This window comes from Leptinotarsa decemlineata, unplaced genomic scaffold (genome assembly GCF_025532065.1).
Source record: "Leptinotarsa decemlineata unplaced genomic scaffold, Ldec_3_MD MMD2_tig00000008_RagTag_RagTag, whole genome shotgun sequence".
In the NCBI taxonomy this organism is placed as follows: domain Eukaryota; kingdom Metazoa; phylum Arthropoda; class Insecta; order Coleoptera; family Chrysomelidae; genus Leptinotarsa; species Leptinotarsa decemlineata.
In genome coordinates this window covers 308,661-333,449 of record NW_027412537.1, presented here as the reverse complement: position 1 = coordinate 333,449, position 24,789 = coordinate 308,661, and the positions used below count along the sequence as shown (strand labels likewise).

The window sequence follows — 24,789 nt, the reverse complement described above, 5'->3', positions numbered from 1 at the left end:
AAAATCCACATCAAACAGTGACTTTTTGCGATACATTGTACGCTCTTGAAACTCCCAAGATCGACAATTTTGTTTGTTAACGTACCCATTCATCCAGAAATGGGCTTCATCACTAAAGTTGATTTTTCCATGAAGATTGGGGTCGGTTGCCAACTGTTCCAGAGCCCATTCAGCAAGCAAACGTCATTGTCTATGGTCGTTTACCTCCAGTTCTGGAGTCAGTTGCATTTTGTACGACGCAAAATTCGCTAAGTTGTGGTTTGCGAATGACCGATTTCTTGTGAGCGACGCGAAATCGGCTGCCTCGGATTCTCCTGCACACTCTCACAGACAGCGGTGATCTTGCGTTTCGTTGATATTTGGGTGTTGGTCGATCGTTTACTGTACCAGTGGACCCGAACTGATCCACCATATGGCGAATAGTCTTCTCGGTAGGATGATTATGGCGACCGGAAAATGGGTGAAGTGTACGGTATGTTCCCCAAACAGAACACCCATTTTGATGAAATAATTTCATTATTGGCACGTGTGTTGAATGCTATATCCGACCTGATGATTTGGCGAAAAAGACTGAATAAATTGCTTCTACAAGATGACGATTATCAATTGTCAAAGTTTTGAAGTTTATGTTGGAAGACCCTGTAGATGAAAACAGTTCTCAAACAGTACTGTTCTGTCTCTTCGACTGACTAACGGGATTCGTCCTGTCTTTCACTGCAGCATTCACTGCAAGGCAACTATATGAAACCAGAGCACGAATGTGCCAAATAATTTCACATACGTTGATACATGTTCCATAAAAGATTGATCATTGCGTGCGTGTCAAGTTTGCAATATGAAGCCACTTCGAGAGGGGTTAGCGAAGAACCTAAGTTAATTGTTGGATATGGGAAAAGTGTTTTTCAAATAGTCGTTTGGGAATTGATAATTCTTGGCACAAATGTTCTGAAATCAGGCAGCAGCAGTACGTTGGATATCTCATTGGCAATCTAAATGTGATTTAGAATGGCGGTGGAAGTAACCAGGTTCAATTCAATACCACAAAAACCCAGGCATTGGTTTTCTCCGAGAAGATGAATGTCTACGAACCGGATAAAATTATGAGAGAATAGACAATTCCGCTTTCTGCTTCGATAAGTTTGTTGGGGGTTAGAATGGACACCAATATGTCTTGGCAAAATCATGTCGCTGGAATTACAAAAGCTGCTTCTCAAAAGCTTGGAATTCTGTTCCCAACCAGAAAACTGTACACATCTCAGTAACATTTGATACTTTATAAAGCTCAGATCAGACCTTTTTTGGAGTATTGTTTTTATGTAAGGAGCTCCATCTCTGAGCATAACTTCAAGCTACTGGATTTCATCTAGAAAAGAGCCAGCTGCCTGATTGAAGACGCGAACATCACTCGTAACTTTGATAGTCTGTCGAAAAAAGGTTGTAAATTTGTCTCTCTTCTGAACACACTTCCACGGAAAGTGATCAAGTGAATTGGCACATTTGATTCAATCAAGAGAGGTACATATCAGAAATACTCGACGGACTCTGGCTGCTCATCCTCTTGAGGCTCAACTCAGTACACCTCGACCTCCACTGTTTGAGAATTCTTTCATCTGGAGAACTGCGTGTATGTGAAATAAATTTCCTGAGAACGAAGTTCAATCGAAGTTATACCTGATTTTTCTAATTGTAAACAAGCAAATGTTTTACAATTCATGATAAAATGGTTTGAGTTTTTCCACTTCACTTATGTAAACTACTGTACCATGAAAGCTTAATGGAATTTCAATAAAAAAATAACTGGTTTGACAGTTTGTAATCATAGAACTATAAATATTTCTAGATGTCGTTCATTTCAATATTCTGGCTGGTATGGAAAGACTCATTAACAAATTTAACCGCTTCCATTCACCAAAGGTAATTTGTACATAAACATGCAACATATCCAAACGTATTTATTATTACAAATTATACTATTGCAGGAAAACTACCGCATTTCTATTGATTCGAAACGGAATTGACGGTTGTAAATAAAATCGTCCGTTTTATTCTCTCCCTTATCAGACTTCGGTTTTACAACAATGGATATTCTGGATCCATATGTAACTGCCAATATGGCAATACCCGCTAACATATTTGTTCAATATCTCGTATATGGTACGTCGTTCCGGTTTCATTCTCTCGACCTTTAGTAACACATTGAATTTAAATCATCGCGGACTCTTTTTGGTTCAACAATTTGTATTCTTTCTCATGGTGATATTTTCATTATTTTCGAGACGTAGGAATTTATTGCTGAAATCGAAAAAATCCTTTCCATATATCTTTTGAAAGCTTCCGTTTCGAAAGGGACTTCGATGTGACGGACGTTAACCAAATTATTTGTCAGGTATGTTATGTGAAAACATGATTGCAAAACAAGAAACAATTCATAATTGAAGGTATAATGATTTGAATTAGTTAAGAGTCTAATAACATTTCTTTCTGGTAGTTTGAGGTTCTGAACTTTTTGTCGCTCAGTAGTTAATTTATTCCATTATTTTAATTATTTATATCGTGTGATGACTGATACACAATTTATGCTTTGAGACTATATAGGTCTTTTGAACCCAATCACCCCTTCTTTTCGAAGGTATATTGGTTTCATTGATCTAGGTAATGGTGTCCGGTAAAACACAGTTGTTTGAGTAAATTTGAATACCTGTTCGTTACGAGGTAAATACTTGAATATATCGGTCAGTCAATGAATGTCACTTGAATTCAAAAAATATTCTCCTTGAAATCGTTCTTTGAAATATATATTTCTGTTGAAACACAAAAATGTGTTTTGCAATAGCAGGATTCATAAAGCATCGGTGGTAACATTGCTATATTCTAAACCGTAACATATACGATTTCAGATTCAGATTCATTCAAAATAAAGTGTATAAATAAAGATACATATCGATGATTATTATAAAGTTTCTGTTGAATGACGAGACTGCACTTCAGCATTTTGTATGCTTGAGTCGTGCTTGTCTGCAACCCTCCAGAAACATTGTAATTGTACAGTAAATTATTGAATGATGAAAGTACATTATTCAATTGGAGGAAGAGTTAGACCTTACTGAAGAATGGCATGGTTTCAGGAACGTAGGATTATGGAATACCGAGAATACATCAACTAATTTATTATTTTATAAATTTCTTTTGGATTTTTCAGAATGAAATGTTTTGTTTGTTGTTTGTACTTATGGAAATTGGTTATTATCTTCAGTTCATGAGGTAGAAGATTATACAGTTTTGGCCCAAAAGATAAAATGGTTCTTATTGTGTGGCTCTTTTTGTACATTGGTATATATACTGTGAGATTATTCAGTGATCTGGTATTATTCACAACTTCCATGGGGCGATTGAAACGATTTCGAATGGATGCTCATATAGTTGTGCAGTTGAATGAAGTTTTAGTTTTTTGAATATTATTTTCGGGATTTTGTTTCGCAATGATTGGAGTTTTGTTAAATTATTGCGAAATAAACCTCCCCATGCTTTTATACAATACCGTAATATGGATTCAGCTAATGAATAGTAAATTACTCTCAGTGTTTTATCATTCAGACATTCTCTCAATTCATAAATTTTTCTAGTTAGCTGTCTGATTCTGTTAGTCAAAGATACAACATGATTTTTCCACCTCAAGTTTTGGTCTGTCATAACACCTAAATACTATTACATTTCTCAATTTTCGGACAATTGCATGTTGAACGATTTTGGCAATTATTCTCGTGTACATAAATTCTGTTCTTTACTATCGGTTGATCACCTGTAATCAGAGGAAAAGAAATATATGTAGCCATTTTTTAACTTGTTCTAATCCATTATTTGCATCATCAATAACCTTATCCCAAGTGTTTGCAGAAAAAATCAAAGTGGTATCGTCGGCATACGGGATAATATGAGCTTTAGAGTTTTTCAAAAATCCAATACTATTTATATGAATAAGAAACAATATTGGGCCTAGCACAGTTCCGTGTGGTACCCAAACTGACATTTCTAAAGGATTACTAACATATTCTCCTAACTTCACTTCTTGGGATCTCTTATATAGATAATTCTGTAGAATATCGTTTGCCGGTCCTGTGATTCCATAATCGTAAAGCTTCTCCAAACTAATTTCATGAGATATAGTATCAAACCTTGGCCAGGTCAAGAAAGATAGTGAGACATTTATCTGATCTATCCAGAGTGTTTACCGTTTTTTCCACAAAATCAAGAACTGCTTTTTTGTGTTTGAATTACTCAGAAACCCGTAGATATTGCCTTTCAGAGATTGGTCGATAATTTTCAATAAGTTTCCGTTCACCAGATTTATAAACTGGTGTGATAATACTTCTTTTCCATTCATCAGGTAGATTGCCGCTCTCGTAACAAAGATTTATGATATGGACTAGACGATCTACTAAATAATCGTGAAAATGTTTTATAAGTTTTGTCGAGATCATGTCCTAACTGGGTGAACAAATGCTTTTGAGCATTGATATGATATTGATGATCTCATTTCTTGTCGTAGGTTCCAGTACAATTGTAGAGTTCACTGTTGGATCATTTGAAAGCTTTTGGGGTTGTTCGAACTGGGATTCATTTATATTGATTTGCATTTTGATTCCTATTTTAACAAAATATTCAATAAACATATTTGATTTTTGTTCATTATAAGTGATTACACAACATTTTCGGTATTGGTTATTGGTATGCTGGTTAAAGAATATTTACTAGTATTTCGGTTTATAGTCTCATTGATTATTTGCGAAGTTTTTCTGCTATCACCTTTTACGGATTCAAATTTATTTTTGTAACATTCATTTTTGTTATTGTTTTGTATATTGTTTGTACTCTCTGTCATGTACCTACTGATGAACGACTATGAAATACTTTTTTTGAGCATGTCCCCATGTCTTATGGATGTTATTAACGCTTTTGTAATCCAAGGTTTGATTTTATATTTCTTCTGCTTGACATTTATAGTATACGAAGACGATTAAATGAGAAAAAAAGGTAACTGTCATCGGGAACAATACAATGGTCGAAGAAAATTCACAGGCACTTTCGATCTTCTCGAATTATACGGGGAAGACCAAAAATGCTGTTTTTCTATGTTTTCGAATGGAATTGTTATTTCGACGAATATCAAAAAATAGGAACAAAAAATGTTATTATATTCGAAGTGTACTATGACGATGTAATGATGAATATTTGATAAAACGGTTCATGTCAGTATGGCCACCATCAACTTTTTTTCAAATATGGACCTGTCTTTCTTATTACAGATATTGATAAAGCAATGAATTCACAATCCAAGAGTATATCACTGTTAATAAACTCATATATTCATAATTCTAATAACGTTTATTTCGCCATCTTTTCTTTATACAACAATAATAATTACTAACTCTAATTCTTCTTCTCTTTTTCTATATACGTTTTTCATCGTCACCGACCAAACTGATCGGGAGCGTTCCAAAGAGAGCACGATATAAATGTACAGTATTCCAACACGCCTCCTTACATTTATATCGCATAAAACATAAACTTAAACCCTAAGCTACATCCATCATTTCTCTAAATTTTAGAAACTTAGCTTTACCTAAAGACTTGGTAAGGATGTCTGCGACATTTTCTTCTGAATCCACTTTAACAATGTCGATAATGCCTTTAACCTTATTTTCGTTCACAAAATGATAATGTATTTCTATATATTTAGATTTTTTCGTAAAATTACCATATTTTGCTATATTGACAGCACCCAGGTTGTCTTCATATACACTGATTGGTTGTTTCAGTTTAATGTCGAAAAATCCCACCAAATCCTTTACAAGTTTAACCTCAGTTACAGCTTCCGACAATGCAACATACTCAGCAAAAGTAGAGGATTTTGTAACACTTGTTTGTTTCCGTGATTTCCAAAATATTACATTTCCAAATAATCTAATTACATATCCAGATGTAGACTTACGATCTATGCTATCTCCTGCCCAATCGGCATCCACAAAGCAATCAAGAACCTCTGCTTTTTCATTTTTACAATAGTTTAACTTCAAGTTTTTTGTGAGATACAAATATTTTAAAACTCTCAACGCATACTTATAATGTGTATTATTATAACAATTTTGAAACCTGCTTAAGTAATTGACACTATAACTAATGTCTGGTCTAGTTCCGGAACTGATATACAAAAGAGCGCCTATCAAATTTCTATATCTGATATCATAACCTATTTCATCAGCTGGTTCCAATTTTAAATTTACTTCTATTGGTGTATCATACAACTTTGAATCCGTAATTTTATATTTTCTAGCCAAAGACTCAATATAGTGTTTTTGATCTAAGCTCATAACATTAGTTTTATGATTATATTCTATTTTTATTCCGAGATAGCTTTCAACTTTTCCTAAATCTTTCATTTTGAACTGTTCAGACAAAAGATTTTTTATCTTGTCTATCTTATTTTTCTTTATACTGCAAATTAGCAAATCATCAACAAACAGAATCAGATAGATGATATCATTTCCATCAATCAAAACATACAGGCAATTATCAAACTCACAGTTTTTAAATCCTATACCTTTCAGAAATCTGTCAAAACAGTTGTACCATGCCCGGGGGCTCTCTCGCAAGCTTTATCTAATTTACACACCCTCTCTGTACCATCCTCATAGCCTCTCGGCTGCTTAACATAAACCTCTGACAGTACTTCACCGTTTAAGAATGCGGTTTCTACATCCATTTGTTCTATAAGTAAACCCCTGTGACAGCAGTATGACAACAAGAGTTTTAGTGTTTGCATCTTGGCAACCGGGGCATAAATATCATCAACTATCTCTGTTTGTTGAAATCCTCTTACCACCAATCTTGCTTTATACATGTTTTCTGATTTTTTAGTAAATACCCATTTTAAATCAAGCACCTTTTTATTTTCTTGCTGGTCTACCAATTTCCATGTATTATTTTTGTTTAAACATTCAATCTCTCTATCCATAGCTTCTTTCCAGTTTACACTTTCTACACTACTCATCGCCTCCTCAACATTTTCCGGACTATCAGCGCTACAGAAATTTACATAAATGAAGTTACTACAGACATAATCATTTAGTCTCTCGGGTGGTTTACGTTGTCTACTTGACCTCCTTAAATCATCAAGTTTTTTTTTCATTATTCGTATCACCTAATTCATTCTCAATTCTTTCGTTCCCTGATTCACTAGAATATTCGGTTTCAGAATCTGAGTCTTTTAAGCCTATACAGTTAACATCCTGTTCCACAATATCAACGTGCCTAGCAACTACGATTCGATTATTCACCAATACTTTGTACCCTACTTCTGTATAACCTATCAAGATTCCTAAGTCAGCCTTTCGGTCCCACTTAGATTTTCTTAGCTGTTCTGGCACTCGCACAAACACCTTACTTCCATATAATCTTAAATTATTAACGTTAGGTTTCTTTCCAAGAAAGATTTCAAAAGGAGTTTTTGTTTCGATAGTATTAGCTAAAGTTCTATCTTTAAGATAGGCGGCAGCACACACAACTTCGGGCCAGAATCTTCTATCCACTTTAGCTTCAGCTAATAAGCACCTTGACATATCCATAATCGTTCTGTTATACCTTTCTGCAGTACCGTTTAATTCATGTACATAAGGTGGACATGCATTCAGGTTAATTCCCTTCTCTCTTGCTAACTGATAAACCCTAGCATTTAAATACTCTTTTCCGTTGTCACATCTTAAAATTTTAATAGTTTTCCCAGTTAAATTTTCAACCTCATTTATGTATTCTTCAAAACAATTATAAACCTGAACCTTAGACTTTATAGTATAAACACGAGCAATCTTACTGTAATCGTCAATAAAGGTTAGAAAATATCTTTCCCCATTTATACCTACAGTTGGGTGAGGTCCATTTAAATCGGTATGAACGATTTCTAAGATTTCTTTTGCTTTAGTTCTATTGTTATCAAAAGGGATATTTTGCATTTTGTTCTCAATACAAACTTTACACTTCATAAATTCTGGCTCTAATTTCTCTGGCACCCCATCTACCAATTGAAGTTTACAGAGTTTAGTTAAATAGTTGAAATTTACATGACCCAATTTTCGATGCCACTTCTCTTTTGCTGTCATACTTTCTTTGATTGAAACGTTTACCTCAACTTCCCCTTTACAAATAGTACTTGTCATTTTATACAAACTACTTTCTTTACATGCAATAGCAATTAGTTCATTATCTTTGTTAAAAACTTTTGCAAATGTTCCTTCAGATATAATTTTGTGTTTGTCAGTAATCTTAGCATAACTAATCAAGTTTTGATCCATGTCTTTCACAAGAAAAACATTTTGCATTTTAATTGGAACCAACTTGTTATAAACTGTAAAATAGCTAACTACAGTCCCTACTTGAGTAGCTTTTAGAACTTTACCATCCGCTATTTTAACATTTACAGGCTGTTTCAAAGTTATATTCTCAGTGAAATATTCTTCATTATTTATTACATGATCAGTGCAACCACTATCTAATAACCAGTGTATGTGTGTTTGATTTTCTTTACCTAAATTTTCTTCTTCTTTGCCTTGTACTACCATGGTTTGAACTTCAGTTACGAAACTATTCATATTCATACCTTGTCCACTTGACTGATGACCTCGGTTGCTATATCGACCGCCTCTTGACCACTGATTGTTACTTCGACCACGCTGTCCGTTGCTGTAACCTCCTCGTTGATTGAGTGTACCTCTGCTATTGGCGTTCTGAGGATATCCCCCTCTTCTCCAACTTCCTCTACCGTATGAGCCCCTTTGGTGACAATCTTTTTTAAAATGTCCAGCTCTGCCACAACCATAACACAGCTGCTCTTCTCCACTTCTACTCGACCCGGAACTCGACCTTTTCTCTGCATGGAATACGTTGGACTTCGCCCCTTCATTCTCAGTTTTATTTTTTGAATCCATCATACTGATTTTGTTTTTCACATATTCTACTGTTTGATCTGCTTCTTTTAATACATCAACCAAATCTCCAATATAACTTTACGATTCTGGTAACATCCTTAACATGTAATTCAATTTTTTTTTTCAGATACTTTTGCACCTGCACTCTTCAACTCGTTCACGGTTTTTTCGAAATCAATGAAAAAGGTCGCCGTATCACCATAATCTTTCAGTCTTAGATTATCGAGTTTGTTTCTGCAGATTATTTGCAAAGCTGTTGATTCCTTGGAATACAAACTATCAAATTTCTTCATTATCTCAAAGGCTGTTTCGTTGTTGCTCACAAATTCCAGTTGTTTATTTGATATTGCACTATAGATATAGTTAACTGCTTTCAAATTTCCTTCTTCCCAATCATCTGTCTTGTCCGTAGTCAATATGTCCCTGGTAGCCATTTCATAACATTTCTTCAATTTTAAATACATCAGGATTCGTTTCTTCCAATTTCCATAGTCTTCTCCATCGAATACGGGTATGGTAATGTCAGGCGTCATCTTCCAAGTTTTTTTTATTTTTTTTACTTTTCTGATAATTCACTGATTTTCAATAAATCTCCTCTATCGATTTTCTCGTTTATTTTCGTTAACCACGCTCTGCTACCATGTTAATAAACTCATATATTCATAATTCTAATAACGTTTATTTCGCCATCTTTTCTTAATACAACAATAATAATTACTAACTCTAATTCTTCTTCTCTTTTTCTATATACGTTTTTCATCGTCACCGACCAAACTGATCGGGAGCGTTCCAAAGAGAGCACGATATAAATGTACAGTATTCCAACAATCACATTTGATATTTTATAGCGTTCAATTTGAAATAACTACCATCATCAGTGACAACAATTTCAAATGACGTTTCTGTCGTTACTTGTTCTGGATTATTGTGATACAGAGTAAGAAGCACTCTCAAAATTCGAAAGAATCATTGAACTTCATAAAAATGGTGGTTTCGATATTGTTAATTGGTCTTCAAATTCACCTTTGGTTATCTCAAAATACGGTAACGAACATGTCGAAAAATATTTTAATAAGTCATCGTTGGACCGCATTTTAGGAGTATGGTGGGATGTGAAATCTGATTCGTTAACATTTGAAGTCGTTTATTATAAGGTTCCCAGAGAAATAACTGACAGCACGGTGATTCTTACAAAACGCCAAGTTGGTTATGTCGATTTTTGATCCCTTAGGCTTTCTCACATTTCTGTCTATCAAGGAAAAAATCATTCTACAGGCAATCTGGCGAAGTAGCATTGGATGGAACAATAAGATTCAAATAATAATCTTCCATATGGTTAAAATGGTTGAAAAGTCTAGAATCAATCTCTCAACTCAGGATTCCGCGATGCTACTCCCTTTTTCTTTCTACTGCTAAGGCAACAGAAATCCACATATTCTGTGATTCGAGTGGGGAAGCATTTACAGCGGTAGCCTACCTGAGAGTAATTTTCGAAACGCACATTGAGGTATCTTTCGTTTTAGGAAAGGCAAGAGTGAGTCCCCTGAAGCCTATTTCAATTTCAAGGTTACAAGCTGCAGTGATGGGTAGCCGATTGTTATACACGATATTGAAAGAAATTGATTCTTCTGTTAGCAGTTCTTTTTTGTGGAGAGACTCCAAAAGACTTCTGTGTTGGATCAAATGTGATGGACGGAATTATAAACAATTTGTCGCACATAGAATCGGTGAAATACAAGATTTAACAGTTGCAGCTCAATGGAAATATGTCCTTGGCAAATTAAACGTTGCTGACGAAGCAACATGAATAACAAATTCATCAAATAATAATGCAAATTATAATAGTTGTTGGTTTCGCGGTCCTGGTTTTTTGTAGAATTCAAATAATTCACCACCAGACTTCGATTTTTCAAATTATCATATCGATGATGGAAATAAGAGAAAATTCGCCCAACATTTTGTTGTAGAAGATGCAGAAGGATTGTGTCTCAAAATGAGCCAAGGGGAGAGTTTTGGCAAGGAAACTGAATTACTCAAAGCATACTGTCAACTTGACAGAAAAAGCTCGTCTGAAGAAATAAATTTTAAACGTTCAAGCCAGTCTCGAATATACCTACACAGTAGGTTGAATGGACTGTCGCCTATCAGAAAACAACTACTCCCCTGGCTAATACTACGATGGGCGTTGAATTATATCTAACAGGATTCAGTGCAGGAATCTTCACAGAAAATTTCCTGCATATGCAATTGGCAATACAACTGAAAAAGTCGACTTTCAATTTTGCAACCGGCACACTTGCAGACTGGTTTTGGGCGTTCAAGCCAGACTCAAATATACCTACACAGTAGGTTGAATGTACTGACGCATATAAGAAAACTACTACTCCCCTGGCTAATAACACGAAGGGCGTTGGAGTATATTCGACAGGCGTCAGTGCAGGAATCTTCACAGAAAATTTTCTGCATTGGCAATACAACTGAAAGAGTCGACCTTCAATTTTGGAACGTTCCATGAACCATATACCTATGTACTACTGTGTAGGTATATTCGAGACTGGCTTGAACGTTCAAAGTTCATTTCTTCAGATTTGTTTTCTGCCAGTCTTCAAGCATAGCTCACTGACTAATAATAAAGTCTTTCTTCCTTATTCAGAGGAATCGGATATGCAGTTGGTTAGTACATAGTCAACTAGATGGAGTGACATTTTGTGGTTCGCTCCAACTTAGGAAGAGGAATGAAATACTCTGAAAGAATTTCGATTTCCAATTATGGAATATCATTGATGATGGCCACTATCTTGCCCTGATGAGTGGCTAGTGAGCCCGAAACCGGTCTGCAAGTGTGCCCGTTCCAAAAGTGAAGGTCGACTCTTTTAGTTGTATTTCCAATTGCATATGCAAGAAATGTTCTGTGTAGATTCCAGCACTGACGTCTGTCAGATATCATTCAACGCCCTTCGTGGTATTAGCCAGGGGAGTAGTTGTTTTCTGATAGGCGTCAATCCATTCAACCTACTGTGTAGGTATATTCGAGACTGGCTTGAACGTTCAAAGTTAATTTCTTCAGATTTGTTTACTGCTACTTTTCAAGCATAGCCCACTGACTAATAACAGAGAAAAAGCTCGCTTTTAATTCTTTCAGCGTTCATTGATGACGATGAACTTCCTAAAATGCAAACTAGAATCAGCCAGGCTCTTTGTTTAGGTGAACCCCTGAAGAAACCAGTGATTTTAGATCCCAATAATGCTACTGTTGATCTGATATAACAGCATTTTCATGAATTTCACTAGTTCGGACTTCCATTGTCTACTATATAAGATGATTTGAAATCCCTGAGACAACTAAAAAAGAAGAATTAAAAATGAATAGCTGAAAATGACAATTATATTAAGAAAATAAACCTGAAATTAGATAATAGTTGAATTACAATATAAGTAAAAATAGAACAATTGTATAAATAAAAATAAAGAAATGAAAATGAAAATGAAAATAAAACGTGGATAGATCGCAAGTCACGTTAGTTCACGACGTTTCGATTGTTAGTATCTACAATCGTCTTCGGGTGATGACTGGACTGATTCCTCCGAGACATGACTATTTATAGGTCTCCATTAACCAGCTGTCGCCTCGCTACGAACGACAAGACGACAACCCTCAAAAGTCACAACTCTGCTTGAACCACCGTTTCATCTGAAGGTCGATTGAATGAGTGGAACACACCACTCAAATCAACGCAACCGGTTACCGTGTATTTTATTGAGGACGATGACGGAATCGGTCAAAGTTCGTTAAATAAATCACTTCTACTTGAAAACTACGCAATCTCAACAGGACAAATCGTCAGAACTCACTACGAACGTGGGTCAATTCTATATAATATTCAGAAAAACTGCCGAGAATATGTCTCCGGAAACCCTGCCAGCGTCATTTATTGGGTCACGGATATGGCGACGTCAGTAGAAATATTTACATCTTTTTTGTTATTTCCGGTTTACAAGAGGCAAGCGTCAACTTCAATATTATGAATGATTCATGAATGCATTTCACATTTGAATTTTTCTTCTTTGCATTCCTCTTTTACATATGTCAGTTATCTAACTTCCCATTTAGGACATCCTGGCAACTTGAAAAATGAAAGATGTGGAGTTGTTTGTGTCACTGGTATGCAAGGATGATATTATTATTTTGAATACAGGATAGTTCCAAAACAATAATCAGTTTTACTTGTGATGCATTGTTTGCAACCTTTGATGTAGTAATGAATATTACTGGAGTTTTTTCCCAACACTAAATCGTTATTCTCAACACTCGACACGTGTTTGAATCACCATGTGATAATCTTCTAGAGGAAGATTGACTTTCAACAATAACGGTTTTGTGTTGTGATAAAACTCCACCAATATTCAATACATTGGAATACAAAATTGCAATTACTACGTTACAATTCTGATAGTATCAGACATAAATCCCACATAAGTGGAAAATTACTTCCAAACTAACTTCAGTTTCTGCTCCTTTTGAATACTCTCAGGATATATAATAATCACCTGTTTCTTTCTTGATCCACATTATGAATTTTTTTCATGTGGAAAAACTAATTTTTAGTACTGAAAATATTTGTAGCAGAAAAAAGTTACCGAGATTAATTTTTGATAATTCAAGAATAACATTTTGTTTCTGCAATATTTCCGAAACGATTTCAACTGCCAGTATATATGTACTGTTTGTTTATTTATTAGAAAATTTTTCAACTGATGAAAACTGTAGATGTGAAGGAATATACTGAATATCTGAATCAGATAAATTGTTTGGTATATGAGTCGAAATTTAATATTTTCAGAGTGGGCATGTCGCGGTCACTCTCTCTGAAGATGGAGTGGGGAAGTCATTTTGTAAACATCAGTAATGAACGACGACATAAAGAAGTGGTATCTCTTTACGCCGCCAACTAGGCCGGATGTCGGCGAGGTTATTAGTTTCACAGAAGATATAAGTCCGTACAAAAAAAAGAAAATCAGTCAATGTTTTATTTATTTATTTATTTGTATTTATTACCCATACAGTCCATTAAAGACTAATTACATGGATAAACTTTTGGCAAATACACTACAATGATAGCTATTGAATATAGATCTAGATTACTGAACTATTACTTACTGATACCAGACTTGTAGGGAGTCGTCCATAACTGCACTGAGTTGGTTCGTCAAATATATGTTTAGTTTGACAGAGTTTCAATATTTCAATATTTGTTCTAAAATTGTTTTACGAAAAACTGATAGAGGTAAGGTTCAATCTAAATCCATAAGTAGATTGAAATTGTTTGCTAATTTAATCATAGCTGAAAGAGGTGCTCTCGATGATGTACATATAGCAGAGATATTAAACATTGGTGCGGAACGTATACACCTTGGAGGTACATTAAATGGAAGCATATTGAGGATTTCTGGGGAACTTGTTAAATTGTTTATTAATTTATACAGGAATATCATTGATATTAAAGTTCGTCTCTGGTCTAAGGATAGTATCTTGAATTCCGATCTTAATTGATATGTCCTGACGGTACTATAATTAGGCCACATGTGGTACTTTTTAAAATACAAATATCTCAACAATTTGTTTTGTACTTTTTCCAAATTATTTAGATATGTTTGATATTCACCGGCCCAAATAATTGAGGCTAATTCTAGTTTAGGCCTGACCAGGGAAGAATATAATAATTTAATGGTGTTAATATTGGCAAAATTCGATGTTTGTCTGATAACAAAACCTAAAATACGATTAGCGGACTGAATCATGTTATTAATGTGAGTGGAAAAGTTAAATTGTGAATTATAGGTAACACCAAGATACTTTATTTCAGTTTTTCTCTCTAGGATCTCTTCCTTCATTTCATATTCAAACAGAATTGGCTCTTTGATACGGGTGATTGAGAGTACAGAACATTTTTTCAAATTGAAATATGATTTATTTCTTAGACTCCAATCCATGGTTTTATCAATATCTCTCTGCAGACCTGTACAGTCTCGAACAGTTTGAATACGTTTGAAGAATTTTAAGTCATCTGCAAAAAGTAAGCACTCCGAAAATTCAAGAGTTGAAGACCAATCATTAATGAAAAGTAAAAACAGAAGAGGTCCTAGGTTCGAGCCTTGTGGAACTCCAGATTTAGCCAGAAATTTTCCTGGAGTATTTCCATTATGTTTGACCGTGAAGTATCGTTTTTGAAGATAATTCTTCATCAATTCAAGCAAATTTCTGGACAATCCATAGCCACTACGTTTGCAAATATATAGAGTGGTAGTACTTGTTTCGAATAAAAATTATGATGAAATCATCAAGAGTTATTTAATCGCTGAAACTAGGTGATGGTCTAGTAATCAAGCCCAAAAAACGAAGGAAGAGAGAAAGAGAGGAAGAAATATCCATGCATGCCATCATTAAATCCAAAAGAAATATGATAATTCAATCAACATTGAATTGCTCAGCGAATTGTTTGAGTTTTGTAGCAAATATTTTACTCAAAATATCGCATGATTGTAAGATATTGCTGCAAAAGAGATCCACAAGATACTTGGATGCAGAATATCCAGATAGTGTCTGAAATTCCAGTTGAGGTTAATATGCATAATCCTGTCAAAGTTTCTTGAGCGTCAGTATATTTGCTCTGGCAACTATGAAAATACTCGATAATGGAAGTTTTTCCAGCAGCCCCTATACAGCAACAGTGAAAACATTTTTCCCTGGGGTAACCGTTGGTCACTTAAACTAATATATGTTTGTCATTATGCTCAGTGATTTTAAATTTTATTTGTTCAACCCGCCTTCTCTAATGAATTTCAAACCAAAAAGTGTTCCGTAATTATGTGTTATTAAAATCTCCATCACACGTTACCGAGATTTATGTTATACAGCAGGTTGAACTCCTGCGTGTTCCATTATTAAAAATTCCGGTAGTTTGACATTGAAACAAAAGCGTGTAAATGGGAAATTTGGCGAAATTATGGAAATAATGGCAGTCTTATACCCCGTTGCCTTCATTATTTTCCGTTGTAGGAGAAAATGTGTATGTGCTCAACATCATCCATATTTGGGAACATGACTAAGCACTTTTGTGAACGTCGAGGTGTTTTTCATACCGACGTCGGAGTAGATAATCTATAAGGGAAGTGCTCTAATGGACTTTGGATGGAGTGAATTCGTATTGTTGAATAAATAATATTTCCAGAGGTTTGTCAGATGATTTCCTGATCAGAAAGAAATAATGCAATGAGCTGAACCATTATGATATCTATGGTAGATAAAATATTCAGTGAAAACCATACCGCCAAAATTTCACATAGTTTGGAATTCAGTTCAGTTGCTTGAAATAACCTGCCATGAGAATTAACAAACTTAAATAACTCATTCAAGTGAAACTTCATTGTAATATTTTCATCTTATTGGGCAGATTACAAAACCGCAACATGTGTTTCGGTATACAATAGCTTCTTCAAGCGAATTCATGCTGAATTAATACGAACTTGCAATTAATACCTATTTGAATCATATGATCTCCTACCTACTCGATGACTCATATTTTTCCACATGAGTTTGGTTATGAAGTGATTGAAAATTTGAACACTATAAAAAATTATCAACTCATTGAATGGACATGCGATGGACTCATTACCACATGCGAAAAAGGAAAATAATTCAATTTTAATTGGTCGCTCAGTGAATTTTATGAATTTTCGAATCAACAAATCTCTAAAATTTCCAAACATTCCAAAAAACTCTCTCTTCCTAATTTAATACTCCAAACTGTAAATTCTGCACCTACTCATTATTTATTCGACCCAAAATCATTTTCAATTCAAAGAAAAGTTTGGATAATGCAGCGAAGGGCTAATAATGGGACAAAGATTTTTCAAGAAATTTCATTCATGTTATGTTATTGCTTATGAGAAGGAGATTATCCACATATCAAAATTTTGTCTGATTCGCCTGCAGTAAAACCTCCTTGTAGCAGGATGGTAGTAAAGCTGCGATACCATTCTCTAGAAGATTGTTTCAAACCATGAATAGTTTTATTCAGTTTACATACTTTGTGAATATTTTCACAACCGGAGGGTTGTTTCATGTGAATATTCTCGGTTAAATCTCTATTCATAAGTTAGTTTTGAAAACCATTTGGTGAATAAGGAATCTATATTAAATATATCCAATAAATTTTATTTGAAATAGAAAATGATATTTTCAGTGTGTTTAGTTTGAAAACTGAGGAATTTGTTTCATTGAAGTCCAAGCCTTTCCTTTGAGAGCACCCCTTGGCCACTAACCTAGCTTTATACCTTGTGATTTGTCCATGTTCATTATATTTCAGAGTAAAAATTCATTAACAATTGATAGCACTTTCACAAGGTGAATCTACTAGAGACCATGTTTCATTCATCTCCATTGCCTCTAATGCTTTTTTCATTGCCTTTTCCCATGCAACTCTGTCTGGGTTCTTTCAGGAATATCTGCATCTATATAATTCACAGCGTTTGATGTATAAGCAACATTGCATAGTTTTTTTGCCAGGCAGTCTTCAAATTTTCGTTTGTACTTTGTCCTATTTCTCTTAAAATTATCTCTCTTTGAGATTGTCCGACTTCTGCTTCTTCCATTTTATAACCTTTTGCTTGAGGTTCTTTCACTTCGAATTCTTCCAATTTTTGTTGTATATTTGAGTGATTGTTATAAGAAATTAATGATGTATGCATATATTTCGAGTTGTCATCAAAAATCGCGTTCCTTCTAATGGTAATTTGGTGTAATTTCCAGTGGTGTCGTGTAGGCCACGTAGAGCTTCTAGAGTATTACTTCTGGGCTGATATTAACAATTCCAACTGTACAGGGCATTTACTGGGCCCATAACCTGTTATTTGTGCATGAAATGGAGAACATTTCATTTGTAATTACGGACAAAATACTACAGTGGTTTTTTGCCTTTTTATTTGTTAAATGTACACGACTACAATGAATATACATGACTACAACTACATAACAAAATCAATGTGACATATGACATGGAACATATGACCATATAAATCTAACATGAAAAGTCATTAAGAAATGGGAAAACTGACGGACAGAAATTGATGATATACCGGGTGCCAAAATATTCAGGCAACGAGAAAGCTGATGAGTGTACCTAAAACGAATTGTCAACACAATATATAACAAAAATAATGATTATGATGATAATGAAGGAAGTATCAAAAATAATAATGGAATAATGAAGGTTCTGAACCAGCTGTATGAGTCTTTAGTACGAAACCAGATAGGAAAGTGTGTCCATGATAAATGAAGACCTCAGCTGCAGGCAATGCAACAAAGGGATCACAAGAGGCAAACAATTCAGGACAACCTGAATTATGCTCAGAGAAATATGAAATACGTCCAACAAGAAACATGTACAGACTATTACAGGGAAAAGTGTAAGTAGGTTATTTAGTTCCAATTGTATCAGTAAAAATAATTGACATTCAAGTTTCTCTGCATACTGTTATCGCCTGATAATTTTTTGAGTTCAAGTAAATCTTCCATTATATCTCAATGCTTGATAGGAACTAAACGGAAACGATACGAATAATAATAATTCCCTACTACGAGTTCCATTATTTAAAATTTTATTCAAACTCATCAGTTTTGAATTAACAATAAGTGATACTAACATAACTCATTATTGTGAATATTTTAAACTATGAATCATAAACTGTTATATAACGATACATGTTTGGTCAATTCGTATAGAATTGGTCAAATAAATCTTATGAGAATTACACTACGCTTCAGAGCTTGAGGGAGTATATAGAACTGGTCTTTTATTTTCACTGTTGAGAGACCCTTGAGTAAACTGCTCGTATATTTGTTGCTTTCTCACCATTCTATCTACTTGTATCTGAGATTTTATACGTCTTATCGACCTCGCCAGCAGATGAGCAAATATGACTCCAAGTAACTGAAAAAAAAAGAATCAAACAGATTCAGCACGGAAAAAGAAAACGACAATTTATTAAAGTAGCACTTTAGATTTTCACTGGATAATTTACAGAAACACCGCACGTGTTTTGCTAAACAGTATCTTTCTCAAGCATTCTCACACTGAAAGCTATTGTATAGCGAAACACGTGTTTCAGTTTTGCAAACTGTCCGGCAAAAATCTCACAAGAAAACGTTGCTTGGATAAGTTATGAATTATCATCAAATATCAGCTCCGTGAAATAGACAATATTGCAATCGTGTATTAGAGGGCATTGTTTTTGTGAAAGAGACAAATACTCCTTTGGTTTTGAACTCTCCACAAACCAAAAAATCAATAGAATGTGTGACAAACGACAAAGAAAAGTTACTGAATGATTCGAACCTTTCAGAAAGTGGCTGTCGTTTCGACAGCCACTTTCTGAAAAACAATTGTTGATAACTTATTCAAAAAACACATTTCAACGTGAGACTTCCACTTGAAACTTGATAAAACTCGGGCGTGAGTACTGTGACGCCCTAGGATGATATCGTATAGCGAAACACGTGTCGCGGTTTGGTGAACTTTAGAGTAGAAATCTCACATTCGAGTGTGTTTTTGAATGCGTTATAATGTATCGGTAAGTTTTATCATATTTTTCTTGATAACTGTTGTAGATTGAACTTGAAAATGTGGATCGTAGTGAAACAGTAAATTTGAAGGAGAACTTCAATGAACTTGCAAATTCAAAATCAAAAGTAACAAACAAACTGAATAAAATAATCAAATAACTCAACTTCGAAACAACAACGTACAGCAACCACATAAAACTAAACAATGTGACTATGAATAGCAATTCAGTGGTATTTCAATAAACTCAAATCTCCTCAAAATGAGTACTGCTCGGAGGTTTGCTGCTATATTTCGTATTTGAAATATACCTCCTTGTACTAGACTAGGGTCAATAATTTTTGAAACAAAAAACAATAACAGTGCGACGAAACCCATTAGAAAACGAGGGGAATTTGATGAAAATGAAAGGAAAAATAAATTACAGGCGATCGATGGTATGTATTTTTTTCAACTTGATGTTTTGCATTCCTCTATTGAACGCAAAAATAAAGACAGTTTATGATCAATGGCGTTTTAATAAACATCGCAAGATTTACAACTTACATAACCTCAAAATTTGTGTGGAAATTCAAATAACCAAATTCATCGTAAACATTCTTTATTTTACGAAATTTGGTGGAAACTTACCTTTTTATGTCCCAAATACACTGTAATTTATTTGATTTGAAATATTCATTCTTTCACCTCATTTTCAATCGAAAATTCTCGTGTCAAAATATCAGCTTTTTTCGAATAGTCGGTGTGCTTTTTTGTTCGTTCAAATCTCTACTTTCTGATGGTGTGAAAAAAAATGCAAAAAATCGAAAAAAACTTGAATTCGAATTTTTTCCAATCATTATGTGAAATTTCATCAAAAAAAGGGATTTCTGCAATTTCATCCAATTGAAAAGTTCATTTATTGAATTCTAATTGCATTCATGTCGCAAAAATCTCATAAAATGTAAATCGTACTATTGAATTTCGATACTTCATTCTGATTACGTTATTAATTATAAAATTTCCAAAAAAGTTAATTTTGTTACTTATAAATACCTCATCTTGAATTTTAAATCACTTTTGAATTAATGTTTGTATCTTTGATGGCACTTCTTCAGGATCATCACCTTCTCCGTCTCCAATATTATTTCCAGTCTGCATTGGTTCATCCACAATTTCATCTGAATCATCAACGTTTTTTCTTCCATATTGGAGCAATTTTCAAAACCGTGACAATTTGAGCATAAATTTGTGCATTTTAAACCATATTTTCGACAGGCACTGTTATATCCAGTTTCACAGTTGCAGCAAATAGTTTCAAGCAATACTTCCGGAATTGGTATCATATCACTCAATAGATTTTTTTATGAAAGGCACAGGAATAACTTTCAGGGTATGTTAAGTCAAATTAGTGTGTATCTTTTCCATGAACCCATTCCAACCATCGGATTTTTTGTTTCAATTTGTTTCAAATTTGGAATGAGACCATGTAAAATCTGCCGAAGAAATTTCATAGTTGTCCGTAATATCTGAAATATCTTCTATCTGAACTGTTTTGAACCCATCGGAATTGATGTTTTCAAATCATTTCAATTTTACAAATCCAATATCGTCTGTTTGAATCTAGAGATAGTTTTCTGTGAAGTAATACTAGACGCCCATTGCATGAGAAGTATTCTTGCCATCAATCGTGCATTATGATCCGCATTGTCATAAATAAATTGAACGTATGAATCTGGAGAAAACGTATGATTAGCCCATTTAAAACCACTACCAATATTTTCAGAAAAATCTCCAATTTTTTGACATATACATATTTATTCATATATACTAAAACATCTCTGGGGTTTGAACAAAAAAAAAAACTAAACAATATTTTTTTGAGTTGCGTAAACGCAACATTGGTAACAAATGCATAAAGAATTTCAAAATATTATTCATGATATTTCTTGAAACAGTTCGAATGTAGTGGAATTCTACATTTATTGCACATGAAAACCGTTGTGCTTTTACATAACATGCATCGTCTTCTCCAGTTCTCTGAATTTTTTTCTATCATATGACCAACATTATCGAGTCTGACAGAAGATGGTAGAGATGATGTGGAACCACGTCCTCGGATAGATTGTGCCCTACGTTTGTTGGTACTCATGAGGCTTCGTGAAAGTTCGGACCTGAAATCCAGCTGCGAAATAGTCTTATCACTATATACAAGCCGGTGAAGTTCCCGAGCATTCACCACAGAAGAATCTAACATGTTTATAAACAATGGCCACCACCATTTTTTCCCACGAATATTGATTCGATAGTTTGCGATTGCGTTATCATGTAAATCAACGCCTCCCATATATTTGTTATATCTGGCAATCATGTTAGGTTGGAGAATCAAAGTTTCGCGTTTCTCCTTTCGATTGTACCTTTTCACAGATACAAGAGGCTGCACAGATTCACAATTGGTTGCTACTGTTACCACGGAATTATCATTCCAACGTACTATGCCAATTTCATTCACGTGATCGTAACGGAAATCCATACTACCACGCAGTTTTTTTCCTATAGTTTTATTGTTCTCTAATGGGCACTTCAAAATCCTGTTCTCGCGTACAGTTCCAGTTGCAAAATATCCTTTATTTTCCAAGTGAACCAGTAGCTTTCAACTTGTGAAAAAGTTGTAGAAATAAATCTTATGAGCTGATCTAGTTTTTGTCACTTTCAATAGATCAATAACAACCTCTTCACCAAGACCAAATTCTTTTCTGACTTTTTGAGGATTTCTTCCACCATAAGGTATGAATAAGGTATAAATATCCATCACTAGAAGTCAGGCACCACATTTTGAAACCAAAACGTACCGGTTTTCCCTTCAGGAACATTTTTGCCGAATGACGACCAAAATAGGGTACCATTTGTTCATCAATCGACAGATGATATCTGAAAACACCATATTTCAAGTAATTCGCATTCAAAATATCAAGTAGGGGTCGAACTTTGGCGAATTTGTCTTCCTTATCCAGCTGATTGTTGTCGCTTTATATCAAGAAATCTGTTTCGAGACATTGCATCTTTCACAAATTGAACTCCTTTATCTTCATCAGAAGACTAGTAGAGTTGTAATTGTGGAAGAGTGTGATATCCACTCAAAATCAATATTCTAAAAAATATCTCTAAGTCACCCTGTTGGGTGACTTAGAGATATTGGGACGGTTATGATCTCTGTAATATTTGATGGAATTATTTATTATCAACTGCATCACTTCCCCATCAAACATTTGCTTGAAGAAATCTAGTACTGATTTTCCATGAAGTTCCTCAACCATAGATTTTACGTCCCTTTCCTCATTTGAAGTAGCATCAATCTCGTAGTCGACAGGTGTTTTACACCAAATTATATCTTCCATCCTTGCCGCTTTTTTTGGTGGAGGCAAGGCTGCCTCATGAGGATTATTTTCTTCAAATTCGCCATCGTTAGCCACATGCATTATTTCAAACGTTCCTGCTAAATCTACAGGCAAATTTTCTAGTTTACCTGTCACATCCTCGTCGATATTCTCCTCATCCGTAAGATCATCGACCTCGGGTGGTATATAACAAATATCAATATCATTTTCCTCGTTCAGGTCCAGATCCTCAAAAATTGTTTCTAATTCTCGAAGAGTCAATGGTCTCTTTCAGTCGTTATTGTTCATTCTACTCTGAAACAATTACGAATATTCGAAATACGCACATTGGGCAACAAGAAATACTCACTATTACTCTGCAGTCCTCAGGATGACGATATTCTAATGCACGATAACTTTCTCAACATTCCTATAGTACTGCGCATATGAGAATAAAATGGCCCTACCTAGTACCTACGCAACGGAAGAACAGTGAAATCGTCCAGACGTGAAACTACAAGTTCCGACAGGAAAGTTGACGACTTCCACAACTACTACACTGTTCGTACCAATATTGCGTTTTCGCAACCATATATTCAAACAACTTGAAAAAATGTTCCACAATAATTTTATTCTCATTCGGCAAATGAGTATTATTTTAGGAAGTTTATTTCGTATGAATATTTTGATAAATGATGAAAAAAGTCAATCGATGATTTTATAATGACTTTTTATTATTATCGAATTTTTTGGTGGAAAATTACCAAGGAATGGTTATCGTCATACTAATTTTCAAATATTTTTCAGTACTAAAAAATTAATTTCAGTATATTTAGATATTTCACTATTCGATACCAATGAAAGTTAATGAAAAAATCGATTTTGTCTATTAAGAAAAAAATTATATTTTTGATGTTGCGTTATCGCAAGCATGGCAGTAAATGGGTTAGCAGGGTCCTTGATAATTGATGCTTCAAAGCGCAAAGTTTCTTCATATGAGGAACACAAACCTGAATTAGATATTGACTAGATCAATCCTATGGAGACATATTTTTTGTGAATCATCAACGACAAACCAAGTAAAATTAGAGATTAAAACAAACGTGGCCTTACAGATGTGATGATGCAATGAAGCATTGTGGCACTTTTCTATCCATCATACATAATGAGAAAAATTCGGATTCGAGTTTTTTTTTAGATATTTTGCATTTCCTGAGAACATTTACTGAAGTGATGTATATTTTTTTTTACACCATCAGAAAGTACAGATTTCAACGTACAAAAAGCACTCTGACTTTTTGAAAAAAGCTGATATTTTGATGCGAGAATTTTCGATTGATATCAAGTCAGAAGAAGGTGAAAAAATGAATATTCCAAATCAAATAAATCACATTGTATATGAGAAGTGAAATGGTGAGTTTTCACTGAATTTCGTAGAATTTTTTTATTGAAAAAGATAAAAATAAACTTGGTTATTTGAATTTTTCACATAAATTTTAAGGTTATGTGGAAAAATTTCTGATACAAAAGTTGAAGAGCTTTTTAATAGCTATAACTTTGCTATTCAACTTTTTCCCATAGAACTTGTAGTTTTTTCGAAAATCGAGATAAACATTTTACACCTTTGAAAACTCACCCCCTCCCACTTTCTGAACTCAGATCGCGCGTAATTTATTTTTCTTTCTATTTTTATCATATTCCCCTATTTTTCTGATGTGTTTAATCCTGCTATTATTTTTTCACTTTTTACCATTTTTAAAGGCTTCAGCCCTAGTCTATACTCTTTCTTCGACAATATGATATCGAAGGTCTTTGTGCTTGGGTCTCTTATGACAT

General features: G+C 34.3%; 1 protein-coding gene across 1 annotated transcript in view; it reads right to left on the bottom strand.

Annotated features, from left to right (window-relative positions):
- Positions 1-18,618: 18,618 nt before the first annotated feature.
- Positions 18,619-24,789, bottom strand: part of LOC111501995 (CD63 antigen) — a 38,160-nt gene continuing 31,989 nt past the window's right edge. Inside the window, exon 5 of the mRNA XM_023155936.2 lies at positions 18,619-18,967. Within this exon, the coding sequence (XP_023011704.2) occupies positions 18,791-18,967 (177 nt within the window). The 3' untranslated portion in view covers positions 18,619-18,790. The remainder of the gene's footprint in view (positions 18,968-24,789) is intronic.